The sequence below is a fragment of the Sinocyclocheilus anshuiensis genome, unplaced genomic scaffold (genome assembly GCF_001515605.1).
Source record: "Sinocyclocheilus anshuiensis isolate Anshui unplaced genomic scaffold, SAMN03320099.WGS_v1.1 scaffold204, whole genome shotgun sequence".
Lineage (NCBI taxonomy): Eukaryota > Metazoa > Chordata > Actinopteri > Cypriniformes > Cyprinidae > Sinocyclocheilus > Sinocyclocheilus anshuiensis.
Window position 1 is genome coordinate 252948 of NW_015557064.1, and position 17074 is coordinate 270021.

General features: G+C 34.7%; 1 protein-coding gene across 9 annotated transcripts in view; it reads left to right on the top strand.

The window, feature by feature from the left end:
* The first annotated feature begins 8998 nt into the window (after nucleotides 1-8998).
* LOC107676606 (KH domain-containing, RNA-binding, signal transduction-associated protein 2-like) overlaps nucleotides 8999-17074 on the top strand; it is a 68935-nt gene continuing 60859 nt past the window's right edge. For all 9 annotated transcript variants that reach the window (XR_001632756.1, XR_001632757.1, XR_001632758.1 and 6 more), the window contains exon 1: nucleotides 8999-9311. Coding sequence is in view for 5 of the 9 variants with exons in the window: in XM_016471186.1 (XP_016326672.1) it covers nucleotides 9221-9311 (91 nt within the window). In the remaining 4 variants the exon portion in view is untranslated. The remainder of the gene's footprint in view (nucleotides 9312-17074) is intronic.

Here is a 17074-nt window from a genome sequence, read left to right on the forward strand (position 1 = left end):
CCTGTTCTTTGCAGAGCTCCTGAGAGAGGAGCTGTAAAAATATATTGAGATGGTTTTTGGTACTTATACTGCAAATATATATTCTTAAGGACATCAAAACCTAAAATAAAACTCCAGAACGGTGTAAAATATGGGACCTTTAAAACAAGTTAAATTAGGTCTCTCACACTATGATCTTTCCTGTGGCAGACGGGGTTTTCCTCAACTTTGTGAAAATTAATATCAAAAGAATTAAAAATCGATCCAGAGTCACTTTTTTCAGTTTAACTGTAGGCTAAGTAGTTGCTGTTTGCCTTTCAAGGGAAGTATAATGCACTGACTAGCCTATATTGTACTTCAGTTTAACTTCCTACAAACAAAAGGTCCATTCAGTTCATTGATTAGTGCGACTGTAAATCATTCAAATCTAGCTATTTAACTAGACCAAGCAAACTAGAACAAAGCTCAATGTTTATTGCTGCCATTACGTTAAAGTTCAACATTCATTTTCGTTAAAACATACAAAATAAACATACAACTAGTTAAGCCGGTAAACCCTTGTATAACCCTAGAAGCAGAACTAGGCAGTTTCAATTCATATGCTTGACCAATCTCTTTTTTCTCTAATTAGCCTTCTACGAACACTTAAATATTGAATTAAATGTACACTCACTGTTTTCTGGATTAAATTAAGTTATCAAAATGTCTTAACTGGCTGCAAGTCCTTTGCAATATCTGTTCTTAGGAGGACCAAGCAGATTTCCCCCCTAGAACATTATCTGCATGTCTTTTATTGTGTTGTTGTGTTGCATAATGTTATGGACAAAAGCCAAATCTGGTCTGAGACATCCATTGAAGGGCTGAAGTAAATTATTGATCTAGGCTACTATATACTGCTAATTCATGAATTCCTTTTTTGCACATAATTGTTGTAGATGCAAGCAGGGCAGATATTTGAAAAGTTGGAAGGAACATATTTTAAAGTTGTTAACATATTGCGAGGAGGTAGGAAACCCAGACCTTATACGTTTTAGAAATAACCAGTGATTGAAACAATGATTAAAACAACGAGTTTAATAGTAATATTCAAACTATTTGTGTTAAGAAAATGCGGTGGAGTGGAACGAAGTCTGATAGGGTAAAATAACATTATTACTGTATGAAATAGCACATCTTTTCTGTTTTGAAGTCTAGTCCATCAGGAAATATTACATTTTGGTGTGATTTTCAAACAGGTCAAGTGAAGTCACATTTATTTTTATAGGTGCTTTATACAATAGAGATGTTTCAAAGCAGCTTCACAGAATCAAACAGGAAAGTAACAATCAACGGTGAAAACTTAAAAAATGCGGTAGATCCAATAGAAAGACAATAGTGTCATTATTCAGCTCCTGTCAGTTCAATGTTGGTTTAATTCAGTTTAATAACTGTGTAAAGTCCATTCATTATGAAACAAGTTCAGTTCAGCGATAGTTCATTATTCAGCTTGAGTCCGTTCAGTGTTGATTAATTTCAGTTCAATAACTGTTGATGTTGCAAAATTCATTAATTATGAACGAATTCATTTCAGCTATAAAGCAGTTCTACAGAAGACAATAGAGTCATTATTCAGCTCAATTCAGTTCCAAGTTTTGTTCACATCCATAGTGTCAGTGCCGTCAAATTGATGATATTGCTGAATATTAAGTGTCTTTTAGGCCCCAACTAAGCAAGCCAAAGGCGACAATGGCAGAAATGGAGGAAAAAAAAACAAAAAACTTGGATCAAAAACCAGGCTCAGTCAGGGGACCAGTTCTGCTCTCACCTAAATGAACGAGCACGGTGTGACACTGATTGGGATACATCCCACCAGCATTAGGTGGGACGGTATATAGTAATGTCCCATTGTATGTTGGTAGTTGGACATCTTCCTACCATTCCTAGCTAAATCTATGCCTATGTGTAGACATAAAGTGTCCAGATTGATTCAGAGCATCTACTGATTATTCATTTTCTCTTGTATGCATTATTTGAATTTGATAAGTAAAGGTTCATGTTTAGTCATGTTATTAAATAGAGTGAACTGTTTTTAGTATTTTACTAAATATAACTCAATATAACTTTTTTTATACCAATACTAAATATACCATAATTCAGTGATCTGTTAATTGATTAAAAATTCTTCAAGAATCAAAGATTATGTGTGTATGATAACAAATGTAGGTGACTGAGTTGAACAGATGTGTTCATTACAAGCAGTGGCATGAGGAAAACTAAAAGATTATTGTGATCTATGTTTCACGTCTGGAAGTGAATCATCTAGCAATTCACGTCTGTCAGACTGAGCGTGACAGATTTCTTTAGTGAATGAAAAAAGGAAAGAAAATGTGTTTTAGAGCCAAAGGGCATGTATTAACCCAATCTCATCGGGTTAATGATGAATTAACGCATCATATTGCTCCTAGTGGGCCTTACATATTGATCTGAGCATTGCTCATGCATTTAAGAAGACAACTGGGAGATCAAACGCTTAAGCTATGGATTCTTTATTTAGATGTGGTTTGCAACTAATGAGTAGGGAAATACTATCTGTTGTTTGTCCCTGAGAATGCTAGCAAGCTCATTTTCTTTCCTGCCACACTGCAAAACTAATGCCAGACACTCCCAATGACTTGCACTCTGATGTATGGGGATGCATATACTGTGTGAGGCATTGCTCTCCACTTACACATTCATTTGCACCTTAGAACCATTTGTTTCTTAAAATCAATGCCACATATTTCTGCTTACATTCTGTATGTTGTACATTTGTGGCAATTAAATGTATTAGATTCCCCCAGCACAAGTGATAAAAAATGGTTGGCTGTACCACTGAAGGGGTACACTGACTCCATTGGTTTAAGGTGCTGTGATTGTTATAATGTCGCTGCATTGATTATAACCATTCATCATTTTTTCGACCTCTTCTTGCGGTAAATTTCACTTTGATTTTACAATGTAGTTCATTCCTCATTTTCCTTGGCCAGTATTCCATATGACTAGTGTGATGCTGAAGCCTCAATCCTGAACTGGAAGATAGAAGATAATGTAATTTGCCTGGAATGCATTCTGTAGGCACATTTTAGAATGATTTATATTATTAATTATTACTATTATTGTGTATTAATCTCACCAGGTATTTACACTAAACACATTTGCTTATCAGTCTTTCATAACATTTTTATTGCAACATCTAATATTATTATTATGAAATACTAATTTCATTTTTGAAATATACTAGATCAGTCTTATTTTTTTTTTAAATTTACATTGTAAGTTAAATTTTGAAGCTTATAAATACCATTCTAATTAAGTTTTTTTTGTTACATTATAAATGTTGTTACTACTTTGAATAAATGCTGTTCTTCTTTTGAATCTTGAAATTCTGAAAAAAGTATAATTTTTCCACAAAAAGTTTAAGCAGCACAACTGTTTTCAACATTGATAATAATGTTTCATGTTTACATTACATTTTAAAATATATAAAAATAGAGAAGTTATTTTAAATTGTAATATTTCACAGTTTTACTGTTTTACTGTATTTTTGATCAAATACATTTTCCATGACAGGTGATTAGATCTCTTTGAAAACAGATTGTTTTATACACCGAAAACCCTCAGCTGTTTTGAGTACTATTTTTCTTTTTGTCAGTAGTGGTCCTCAAAAGACAAGACACGACCAGCACTGTTTACAAGTAGCCTGAGGAGCAATAAAATGAGTTAATCTTAATTGATCATGGAGAGCTCCCTCAGTAGAATAGGCAAACTGTAATAACTGCTGATATTAGGATGCCCTGTGGGTCAAAAAAGCTATTTCAATTACTAATGTAAGGTCTTTTATATCCACTTTTTTTTTGCCCAGAGGCTCTTATTAAACTTTCTTTTACAAGGGAGCTCACAGTGGAAATTATTGTTGATGACAAAGGGTTTGGGCTTGTCAGGGTACTGCAGACTCACTATTTAACCCTGCTGGCTGTGTGGACTCTTATGGCCAGGGGCAGTGGCAGCCATGATCTGCTCTGACCTTCACCATTATAAGCCTAATTTAGATGCGCTGTCCTAACATGGCCTTAACACATTTTGCCTTAATGCTGACCTTTATGAATCATAATCTTTTAATGAACATGAACAGCTATGTGCCCACCACTCACACATTCTACTGCTCGATATAGGCCTACTGTATATTCTACTGTAAGTATATGCAAACCAGTGGGGCCAGGGCCACTGGGCCTCTGACTACCACAGCCTTTGACCTGAAAGTCCTGAAAACAAGGTTTTGTAAAAGTAGAATTGATATTTATAGATAAACAGTGCTTGAATGTGTTCAGTTCAAGGAACAGTTCACCCAAAAGTGAAAATTAGCTGAAAACGTATTCACCTCAGGTTTTCCAAAATGTAGTTGTTTGTTTCTTCATCGGAACAGATTTGAATGAGAGTCCAAACAGCTGTTAAAAACATCACAATAATCCATAAGTAATCCACACGATTCCAGACCGTCAATTAACATTTTATGAAGCAAAAAGCTGCATGTTTATAATAAACCCATTATTGAGGAGTTTCCGTCACTTCTGGCCAAAGAAATCTAGGACCTGAAATTTTTGATTATAAAGTGGTAAAATGAGCAAGTAGGTTAAAATGTTAAGGTGTCCATCATTAGTTATTGATTCGTTTCACATTAATTATGAATCCATTTATATCATATTTTCTTGTTAGTTATTTGTAGTTAGAATGTTAATATTGTGTTGCTAATTTGTTCCTGTGTTATTCGATTATTCATAGATGATGCAAGAACAGTATTGTAAATTGTGACCAAAAATTTATTTAACTTGTTTGTAACAGAATTGTTAGATTGTCATGATATCTAACATTTTATTATTAATAAAAATAGGATCTTTTGAATGTGTTTGACTGCATTATCTCCCATTAAGATTACTTTATGTCTCCTGACCTCTGTCTATCATTTTCATTGGCAACAACATTTTGTACAACAGAATGTACTACAGACTAAGACAGTCGGTACCAGCCTATGCTGTTTATAGCATCGTCTCAATAGCTCTCTCCACCTGTCAGGGTAGAATGGATTGCTTTGTGTAAAGCAGAGAGCTTGTAAAAATAAATAAATACATAAATCTCCAGTGAAGAAGCAGGAGGTTGATGTGACACAAGGGCCTGAGATGCCATGTGAACCCTTAGTCCTCAAATTGAGCAAAACTTAATATCCCATTACCCCATTTCCTCCCCTCTCCTGATTTCTCTCTCAATAGTGCTGGTTAATAATTCACACTGTGGGCTATTGCATTTCCACAATTGGAGACTCTGCTAAAATACCAAAGCTATTGTCCCTGAGCTTATTACATTCGCTCAAAGTTTTTGATACACCAAAAAAAAAAAAAAAGAAATAAATGCTTCATTAAAGTGCAGCTCAGGACTTTGAAAATGTTGCATACTACTAAACATTATTCGTTTTTAATAGTTGTTAGGGAGCTTTCTCTGAGGTGTAAAGTCAATGTACTTTAGCGCTACTTATTTTGACTATGTAATAAAGATTGATTATTCCTAACACATGGTGCTGTTACAGCCTTGCAATTCATCATGTATTTTCCCTGCATTTAAAAAAAAAAAAGTCTAATAATCCTTCAATGCTTGATGTGCCATCAATCCAGAATGAATGACTGGATCTGCTGAAAGTTTTTTGCCAGAAAAACAGATTTGATGTTTTAACAGTTATATATTTTGAATGTTGAGGACTTTCTCTAAAGTTTTCATGACAGATGGTTTTTAATGTTCTTTTAAAACAAATGTTTATGAAAGTTAATATTTGTAAAATGCATCACTTTTCCAATTAAACACTGTTCAATTTCGTGTTAATGTGACAGCAGGAAACAAAAACAATTACAAATTTGTGCTGGCCAGAATTTGTTTTGTGCTTTGAATTATTGGCTGCCCACAGCATGAAACCATTGAATTTTAAGCGACAATTAAAAACCGAAATTATCAGTTTCCTATTCAGATTTAAGAAATTGCATATTGTGAGTTGCTGCCCATTTCATGTAAAAAACTGGGACCTGAAGCAAAACCAATTGAGAAGTACTGGCCTAATCTACCTGATCCTGTTGTGTTATTTTTGGCCACTAGAGTGCTGCAAAAAGCCATTCTTACTAGTTTAATACAAGATGCAAAGGAATAAATTATGCCATGCTGTTAAGTGTAACTACAGAGGCTGCTCTAGTCTTTTTTTCTTGACCAGATGCCTCAGAAGTTCAATATAGCAGCATTTATTTATTTCTACAGTGGCTGAATACAAATATGGTAAAGGAACTGATTGATGGTGTGGTGTTGGATAACAATGGAACAAATATCATAATATCACCATAAATGGTCATCCCCTGATGTTTTCTCTAACAAATATGAAAATAAAGACTTGTGTAACAAACAGGCAGATACGTTGTAAAAATGAGAACACAAAAGCAACAAATTAGCTTAAGTGAGAGACTTTTGATGAATTGCAAGCTTTGATGAAGCAGTAAAAGTTTTTATACAGTTGATATACAAAAGAATTGTATATCATAGCAAATGATAGCTTTTGCCCTTCAGAAGCATTTCATTATGTTGAGTGGTGAGTGATGTATAGGTGTTGATCCTCCCCAAACCCTTATTTATTTTTCCTTAATCCCTTCCTATTCACCCTCAGAAATCAATATAGAAACCCCAAATCCAGTTGATTATCCTATTGCCAAACTGATTCCGACTAGAGTGTTAAAGCGTAAAATACAACATGAACCTGTCAGCTATACCTGCATTGGAAGCCACACAGGAAATTAAGGTGTTCTAAAGTGAGAACTGAAACTTTTTTTTTTTTTTGTCATTTTAAATTAAAGTGATGGTTAGAAATGTACTAAAGTTAGTATAACTTGTCAGAAAGTAAAGATGTGATTCAATATTTTAATAGTATGGACTTTTGGACTTTTTTTTCTTTCTTTCTTTTTTTTTTTGATGAAATTTGTTTAAACATTTAATGAAAAGAGTAATGCAAACCAGCTTTATATAGATAGCTTGCATGGCTTGTTGTGTGACATATTACACTATATTAATTTTTGCATACCGATAAAAATGTTTTATCTAATGCAGTAGCATGCTTTCTATTTTTGTATGCTTTCATAACCCCCTTTTTATATTTTGGAATATTCTGGATAAAACAGTACTCACATGAGACTTTTTGATGTTTTACTTTTTGAATACTTGTGCCAAATGGTTTTTCATTTGTAGCATTATCTTGCAACACTCTGCCTGTGTGGACCAGTATTCTGTAATTATGTTCATAGTTCACAGGCAGACAGTAAATATGACACTTGGGGTACAGATGTTTGCCAACAGCACTGTAATCCATTCAGTTATTAATTAGGAAAGCTGGTCCTGTCCCACTTTCTCCTTTCACTGCCCCTCTCTCTCTCTGTCTTCTCTCCCCGTCTCCTCTGTGGCTAACTTTCCTTCCCCCTCATATGTGCTTAGCTGCTTGGCTAAGTGTTAGTGTGTGTGTTTGCGAGTGTTTGCACTATCTGTGACTGTCTATCACAACAGCTTAATCCATCTTGGCAAACTGAGGCAAATGGGAAACCCACTGATTAGTATTCATGGCCGTTACCAAATTTCCCTTCCAACTCTGCTGTCTGCAATAGAAAACTTATGTTTGTCCTGAATATCTGTTATTGCGCCTTTCCAATTAACAAAATAATTTTTACTACTATATTTTCACTGTTGTTTCCAGCTACCCAAAATATTGCTTTCTCAAGAAAAAAGTCAAATATGTTGGTGGATTTTGATGTGAGAGGAAAACAGGGGATGGACTTTTTCGCTGTTTCACTGAGGCAATGCTATTATGGATTATGGACTCGTATTTTGGTCAGAAGCAATGGTTTAAAGTTAAATCTCCACAATGATGGATTTGTTTCTTACAAACACGTAGCTTTTCTCTTCACAAGACATTAACTGATGGACTGGAGTCGTGTGGATTATTGTGATGTTTTTATCTGCTGTTTGAACTCAACTGACAGCTTGAGTTTTGAGCTTTGAGCTGACAGCACCCATTCACTGCAGAGGATCCATGGGTGAGCAAGTGATGTAATGCAAAGTTTCTCCAAATCTATTCCAGTGAAGAAAAAAATTCATCTACATCTTGGATGGCCTGAAGGTGATTTAAATGGTGATAAAATTTTAATATATGTGACCCTGGAGCACAAAACCAGTCTTAAGTCGCTGGGGTATGTTTGTAGAAGTAGCCAAAAATGCATTGTATGGGTCAAAATTATCGATTTTTCTTTTATGCCAAAAATCATTAGAATATTAAGTAAAGATCATGTTCCATAAAGATATTTTGTAAATTTCTTACCATAAATGTATCAAAACTTCATTTTTGATGAGTAATATGCATTGCTAAGAACTTCATTTGGACAACTTTAAAAGGCAATTTTCTCAATATTTTGATGTTTTTGCAGCCTCAGATTCCCGATTTTCAAATAGTTGTATCTCAGCCAAATATTGTCCTATCCTAACAAACCATACATCAATGGAAAGCTTATTTATTCAGCTTTCGGATTATGTATAACTCTCAGTTTTAAAAAAAAATTGACACGTAAGACTGGTTTTTTGGTCCAGGGTCACATATTTGGGTGAACTATTCCTTTAAAGCATATAAAGAATGACCCATACCATTATTTCATGTTGAATTCAGTATTCAATTGTACTTGCTTAATAATACTGTTACAACAATGCATTTGTTGTCTGATGTTTCTCCAAAGCAAATATGCAAAGGAAATCCAAGGTTACTTGTCAGAGAGTACAAAACAATAGATTTGGAATGAAGATTAGGTGTTCAGAACCATGGACAGGGGTGACAGATCAGCAGTGGGATCTCAGAATGTCCCCTGTTCAATCCTATAGACAATATCTGACATTTGCATGCAGTTTGCTCTCTGCCATGACCAATCCAGATATAGATGGGCGGAGTGAGAGTACAGATTCGGAGTCTGAGGTGGGAGGTTTTACATGAGAGACTCGAGGAGATGGGTACACTGCATTGATATCTTCCACGTTGTGCGCGAAAACCACACGATCCCTCCCCGATATTACGCAGTCTATTTAAACGCAACATCCACACACCCATTCCATTTCTCACCACTTTGGTCGTCTCACCTGCACTCGCGGTGTTCAGGAGAGGAATCCAGTGATGGATCAGGACAAGTACCTGCCAGAGCTCATTGCCGAGAAGGAGAGCTTGGACCCGTCGTTCGTGCACGCGATGCGCCTTCTCGCTGAAGGTAAACTATGTTTTCTGCCATCAAATTTAGGCTCCTATCTGTTTGGTGTGGCGTCGCTGAGGTAGCCTACATTGTTTGTGCTGTTATCGCATATACAATATTCATTAATCATGTTTGATACAGATAAGTGGATCTGTTCTTGAAGCATGTAAGTATGAATTAGGCGTGTATCACTTATTATGTTTTCAGGTGGTCATTTGTAAAATGAGGGAATTGTGCACAGGCGGGTTTGGTCTTTATACAATTTTTGTAAGGTCGTCTTTTCCAGTGATTGGGACTGTGCTCAACTTCGTTTTCATACAGCACTCAAGTGAGATTTCAGTCAGCACAGTTGTAACCAGTGAACGGAATTCAAAAAAGAAATTAGAAGCAGCATAAACGACAATAAAATATTAGGCGCCTTTTTAAGTTCGTCCGAAAAAGTTAACGTGCTTCAACGACGTCACTTACCATAATCACAGAAATTATTTCAAATGACTGAATCGGGCAATACGGAATTCATATAGTGAAACCTAACGTAGCCTGTTCGTAATACTGATTTTTTAAATGCATTTGATCTAATACATTCAAATGTTCTCATTCTGTTTCATTTAATAAGCAATATGTTAATTATACCATAACTTTAATGGTATTTTAAAGCAATTTCATCTTTTTCTAAATAAATAAAATGTCAAATTATTAAATATAAAAGTAATTTCGTAGCATAATCTGTCGATTAATTCGTCTCGCGAACTCATTGATTTAGTATTGTATAGTTAGCTAGACGTCACTTATCTAAAATACTATTTAAGCAAAACACTAGTTTTTGTGATATAGGTTATTTACAAGTCATGCATAACAACAGCACTTGCCTTACGCACAGCCCAAATCTGATCGCAATGGAAAACTGGCGAGCAGCGTTCTGTTGTTATGTTGGCTACGCATTTTGGCTAGCTATGGCTCATTTTAATCAAACTTTGATCACTAAAAAGCACATTTTGCCATATGAACTTGTATAAAAAATAATAACTTACCATTTTTATGCTATAGCCTATATATGCTGCTATATCTCTATTGATTTAATGTTAAGCACAGAGAGCCTCAATATTTCATTGCCTACCCCAGTGTTCATTTGTGTGAGGTTATAAGGACAACTTAACATGGTAGCATTGCACATGATTTGAAGTTAATATAGTTGGGATAAGATAAAAGCAGTCCTTGACAACTCATCAGATAGTAAGCAGAGTAATTAAGAGGCAATTACGGCTATTACAAAATACTCACACTGGCTCGGATTATCTCAAGTGCAGGGGAGCACAGTGAGGCGTGTGCTGTTGAACAAGCATGCATATAACTAAATGACAACAGTTGTAACTGGTCCAGGTTATAAGGAAACTGTAAATAACAGTACACATATTGTTAATTGTAAATAATGTGCAACATTAATTTACATTAAATCATAAGTCACTATTAATGCTAATTAGTCATAACCTTAAAACCAAATCAAGATAGCACGACTCTCCACAAAAGGGATAATACGTCATTTGTATGCTATCTTTCAAATGAACTAAATTGGCCGTGGTTATGAAAGTCTGCATATAGCTTACATCACTACTATTCAGTCTGAATATTTTGCCTCTGCACAAAAAGGCTTATTGAACTGGAATTAATGGTAATTAGTGGCAGTCTAGTAAAGATACTTTGCTGTGGGTCATACTTATAAGTAGACACCTACTGTCTTAAAAGATAGTGCTTCCCCCAAGACACGTAGAAAAAAAGTTTCGTTTTTGTATTTTTGTTTCATTGTTATATAATTAGCCTACATATTTATAAAGTAATTTATTCAGAAATAATGAAAGAAATAAAAATGATAAACTTGATTATCTCTCACCTTGGTAGCACATTATGAACAATAGTGGCAAGGATTAAAAAAAGCAAACCTTGTGGTTCGTTAAATTTCATGCTGAGCCACTGGTACCCTGCCAGTGTTTATTTACCCAAGCACATATTTTATTGATTTCAGAATGTCGTATGATAGTCAGGCCTCTTGGTACTGCATGTACCTTTAAGGCCAGTGAACAGTACACCTGACTTAAATCTGGATAGGAAATGACTCTGGCCCATGCTCAGGCAACACTTCGATATGTGTTTTCTTGTTAAAGATTTAAAACTCTACACTGTTATGTTTGCTGTACATTTTGGGATATTAAGGGAATTTAAATCAAATGCTTTCACTCTCAAAGTTTCTGGGTTTAAGGAGAGTTCAGGCAAGGAGTCTCCCACAGCTTAGATATTTTGCTACAAATTTTGTCACACACTTAAGAGGGAAGTGATTAATATTACAACGGCGATCAATACAAGTGTAACTTATCCTAAACACCAGGCGGCCTGGAAACAACTGACGACTAAGCACTTTAGCTAATGGCCTGTGCCTGCTGTGTAACTCTAATGTCTAGACCTCTCTGAAACTGCACAATTCCTGTGCACTGTGAAAGAACTTGCACAAATGATCAGAATAGCTCATTTTAGGATTTTTATATGTCAAAAAAGAAGTGATACGTACATATTTTAGTGCAGCAAAGCAACAGCTAGAGGATCATTTACAGTCAAACCAAAATGTATTCAGACACCTTCAACATTTCATACATTATCACAGTTCGCTATAGTTTCGAAAATGGTAATAAAATATGACAAGAACTGTGTCAGAACAAATTCCTCTTGATAATGTCGGATAACAATTAAGCAAAATGTGGTCAGGTCAAAGTGTCTGAATAATTTTTGGTCCCAAATTTTTGTCAGTTTTACTGGTAGTCCACTGTATGAAGAATTTTTGGGTATAATATGTCACAGTTTACTTTATTTTGCTATCCTCACTTACATAAATGAACTAAAGTGTACTGCACCCACTATTAAAAAAATATCAATATCAAAAATTATATCTGGTGTCTGAATAATTTTTGGTTTGACTGTATCTTCATTTGTACAGCACATCAAATAATAGTAAATTATTATTTTTTCATTTAGTCTGTATATTGGTATTTATTACAGTAGGTCTTTTTTAAGTTCATGAAATATTATGGCATACAAGTGATCTTATACACAAATGTAATATATATATATATAAATATGTTAAATTTCCATATATGACATATATTGTCATATAAAAGTAAAAACATATATGAAACCTATTAGAAATTAGAACAATTTCATATATTAACATGTATATCTAGCCCATAAAAATATGTATGTTTATGTATGTGTAAAACATTTTTGGACATGCATGTCATGTATGTGTATATCAATCCTAAAACCCATTAATATATATTGATATTATATAAGTAAATATAAAAGATAGACATGTATTATTATAAAAACTTATATTAGCATACAGATATTTTGTATATATTTGTATTTTTTGTATTTGTAGGCCTATTTGTATTTTTTTAATAAAGTTGCATATACTGTCTAAGTAAAATATATATTGTAGACACATATATAGTTTTATATACAGTATGTTATGAACTTATATCTTCTTCTACCCAGAGAATGTATGTGAAAATTATATATTGCCTTATAGGTAATTTATATGGCAATATCACATTTCGATATTGGATATTAGCAAAATGAGTTTTTGACAGGTTTGTCTCAGAAAAGATAGGGTAAGTTTGGCTAAAGGAGACTGTTTAAAGTTTATTCATCTTCTCCATCCAGATGCTTTTGATTTTCAGGTAAGACAGTCCACTTCAGAGAACCACCAAGTTACTGGAATAAGCTGTTCCTCATAGGGGAACAAATAGGATGCTTCAAATTCCATTCTGTCATTTTGATCTTGTAAAGCACATTGCTGAATTGCTTTTATAGAGGTGACTTGATGCAAACTACTTACTTTAGAAAAGGACAGACTGCTACTGCATCCACTTTAGAGTCCATTTTTCTAAAATGTGCCTTCTTTTTCTCTTAGTGACAAAAAGTAAGGCAGCAAAAAAATCTGCTTAGCAACAACATTTTAGGAATGGATATTACAAGGTGGTGTTAAAGATGAGGTGCTCTTAGATGATTAAAACAGCTGGTCATTCATTGCTGGACAGATGTTTGTGGTAGACGGTGACTCAAATGAAAAGCGGCACACAAAGCATTTTTTTTTTCAAATCAGAGAATGTTGAAATATTTTATTATGCTTTTACAGTACATCTATTATATCAAGCTTTTCCCCAGCTGTAGTGATTCAATTGTGGTTTAAACAACAGTAATATATGACTCTCAAGGATCGCTGTGCCTGATGGGAAAATTCTACCACAACACCCTTAATTATATAGAACAGCATGAGTGTCGTATTTCAGTAATTAATCACCCTTCACTATTATAACCAAGGATGTAATATCTAGAGAAAGCTATGTGTTAGTATTCCCATTCAACTCAATGGCAGTTGCTCGGCTGACACAACACCTAGTAGTAGTACTAGATCTGGAATGAGGTTGTTGCTCATGGCTCATTTTTAAGGATGCTTTTAAGAGCCCTCAAAAAAGTATCTGCTAAAAAAAATTCTACTATAATAAAGTGAAACAATTGGGGTTTATGTTCGCAAATTTTTATTTTATTTTTTGAGAATACACTTTAGTTTTTTTAGTGTAATAAAAATGCATTTTATTATCAGATGCAGTTACAACATAATGGGACCTTGTTAACCAGCAGTTTGTAAACCATTGCTTTAAATTACACAGTGTTTATGAAATGTTTGCAGTCCAAGTTAACCAGGATTTGCAGGTCAATCTAGTTATGTTTGAGGTTTAATACACACATCTTTCAGATTCTACACAGGTCATATGCTTCCAGATGTCTTAAATTAGTGCTAATGGATACCGTTGATCAAAAGTGTGATCTAGCAGTAATCTTGTCCTGACAAAACAAAATCATTAGGCCAGAGAACGTGTCTCAAGATAGAATGAATGTTTAATGATATGTCTCCATTTTCATAAGCAGTCTTTTAACTTGATTTAGTTCTCCTGCAGTATAAATGTGACCTGCAGATTGCATAGTCACAGACTTTGATCAGCTACTGCAATCCTCCAGACATTAGTATGTAGAGAGTGAGCTATTTAAAATGGGTATGTTGATAGGATCAGCTGTTCCTAACAGCTTCCCATTTGAAAACTTATCAAGCCACAGCTCTCTATCACAGTGTAATCATGTGCAGGCTAATAGGTTAATGCCAGCTACATTAATATTTTGATAAATATGTTGATGTTGTTCCACAACTGAAATTGATAGATGGCTTGATACCCTGTTCTAATGATACGGGACGTGCCAGGTCACTTTTATGTTTTGTCGCAATTGGAGGCCACAGGAAGACCTTGTTTAGCTGGGAGCTATAGAAGTGTGACTGTAGAAGTTTTTTTTATTGTTTTTTGCTTTTTCATATTCTTCTCTTAGGCTTACTGATGGAACAAATGATTGTGTGCCAGCCACCTCTCTGTATATTTTCCCCTCGGCTTCATGATTCTTTAGCATGTTGCCTTCCTCGAGTTAATGGCTGTGAAAACTAAAAAAGGATGCTCTCTTAGGCAGTGTATGAAGGTAGGAAGGCACCAAGGAACATCTGAACCCAGTGTTCGCATAACGGTGCCGTTATCCGAGTTGGTTTTTGAACCAGTGCAGATGTATATCCTTTGCTGCCTGTAATATCACACAATCCTTTGCGGTTCACGGTTGGTGGAAAGAAATAAAGGAGTGGATGAAAATATTTCATTTTCCATTTTATTTTCTCCATTGGATTAATTTCTATACTAGAGTTACACAATTTTTCATTATTAGCTATAAAGCTCATTAAATATTACTTATGACAGGTTTTGCATTTATATATTCCACCAGGATATATTGTTTTTGATCCGCACTATGTTGTTTGGTTTGCTCAGTAGCATAACTGGCACAGGTCACTTGTGTTTGCTATGAGCAGTGAACTGCACTGCATATATTATTCCTGAAACTCCAGCTGGAACAAAGAGATCCCAAGTGTCTTTGTTTCTCTGGCTGGATGGCAGATTCCTTTTCTTCTTTCTGTTACAGCAACACCTTCTAAAAATGGGATTCCCATACACTTGCTGTGAGAGGCAGTGAGTAGCACTCCTTTTCAAGCATGTTTGGCAACTTTATGAAATACCACTCTTCGGGCAGAACGGGGGTGGCTGACAGCAAATTTGAACGGGCTTGTCCTTGTGCTCCTGGAATAATTTGCATCAATATTATATATGTGGCAGGTGTTAATGTGCATTTTGGCTAAAGAACAAAATGGATACTGTATTAAGTGTGTGATTTCATTTTTGTATATGCTGTCGACAGGTTAAGCAAATGTGTGGGATCTAAAAGCTAGCTATCTCTATGTCCCTTTGCTCTGCTCTATGCTCATCTGTAGCACTGTGCGAAAGGAGACTGAGCAAAGCTGGAGCAGAAATCATATCGTCCTTTTAATGCATGACAGCCACACTCTCAGTTCCTTATTCATGCATAATATGAGCCCCCCGGCAAAAGTTCAATAAGGAATCTTCTTATGATTGGGGAAGCCATTTAAAATGTAATGGAGAAAAGAGATTTGCTAAAAAGCATGTCACAATGATTTTAGGCATTTTTGTATTTTTGCTTCCATGTTAGTGAGCTGTCAGTAGCTGTGGTGGCCTTCCTTGTGCGGGGAATTACAGTCCACGCGTGTTCCGTTCACTTCATTATTTATTGGAATAACAATAAGACGACATCAAAGTTGAAGACGGAGATCAACACCGCTCCCAAACACGGTCTCAAAACTGTTTCCCTTTCCCCATAGGCCACACCCCTCCCTCATCACTGCCTGACTAAAACACAGATCTCATGGGTACATTCATGTGGTACAGCCCACCTCATTATCTTATTAGGGGAAAACAATAAACATTATACAATATATAATACATATAAATGCATAAACAAATAATGTGAAACAATAACTCACAGGCTCATACAGTAGCTGAATGAATACAGTGATGAGGGCAGTCAGTAATATGTGCACACATGTATGTTTAATAAACAGGTTTGGGGATTTTTGTTTTTGAAAGTGACGGTAATGAAATTTATAATGTTATGAAAGATTTCTATTTAAAATAAATGCAGTTTTTTTTTTTACTTTCTTCTCATGAATAAATCCTGAAAAACATGGTTTCCAAAATACACAACTATTTTCAACATTTATAATAGAAATATTTGTTTCTTGAGCACCAAAATTGTATATTAGAATGATTTCTAAAGGATTATGCGACAGAAAAATGTAGTAATGGCTGCTGAAAATTCTGTTTTACCATCACAAGAATAAATTACATTTTAAAATGCATTCAAATTAGAGCGATTATTCATGATTAATCGCATCCAAAATAAAAGTTTGTGTTTACATTATATATACTGTATGTGTGTGTGTGAGTGTGTGTGCGCGCGTGTGTGTGTAAATACACACACACACACACACACACACGTATATTTAAGAAGTATGTAATATATATTTATATTTATATATAATATAAATAATCATCACACACGCACACACACACACATATATATATACAATGTGACCCTGGACCACAAAACCAGTCATAAGGGTTAATGGCAGTGTATTTGACTTTAAAGCACCTATTTGAAGGTATACATTTTTATTTTACATACATTTTTTGTGTGTAAAAGATTATACTGTGTTAATGGTTAAGTGTCTTGAGATGCACAATGTGGAAATATCACCTCTGACTAAACTATAAAAAATATATACATTCCTG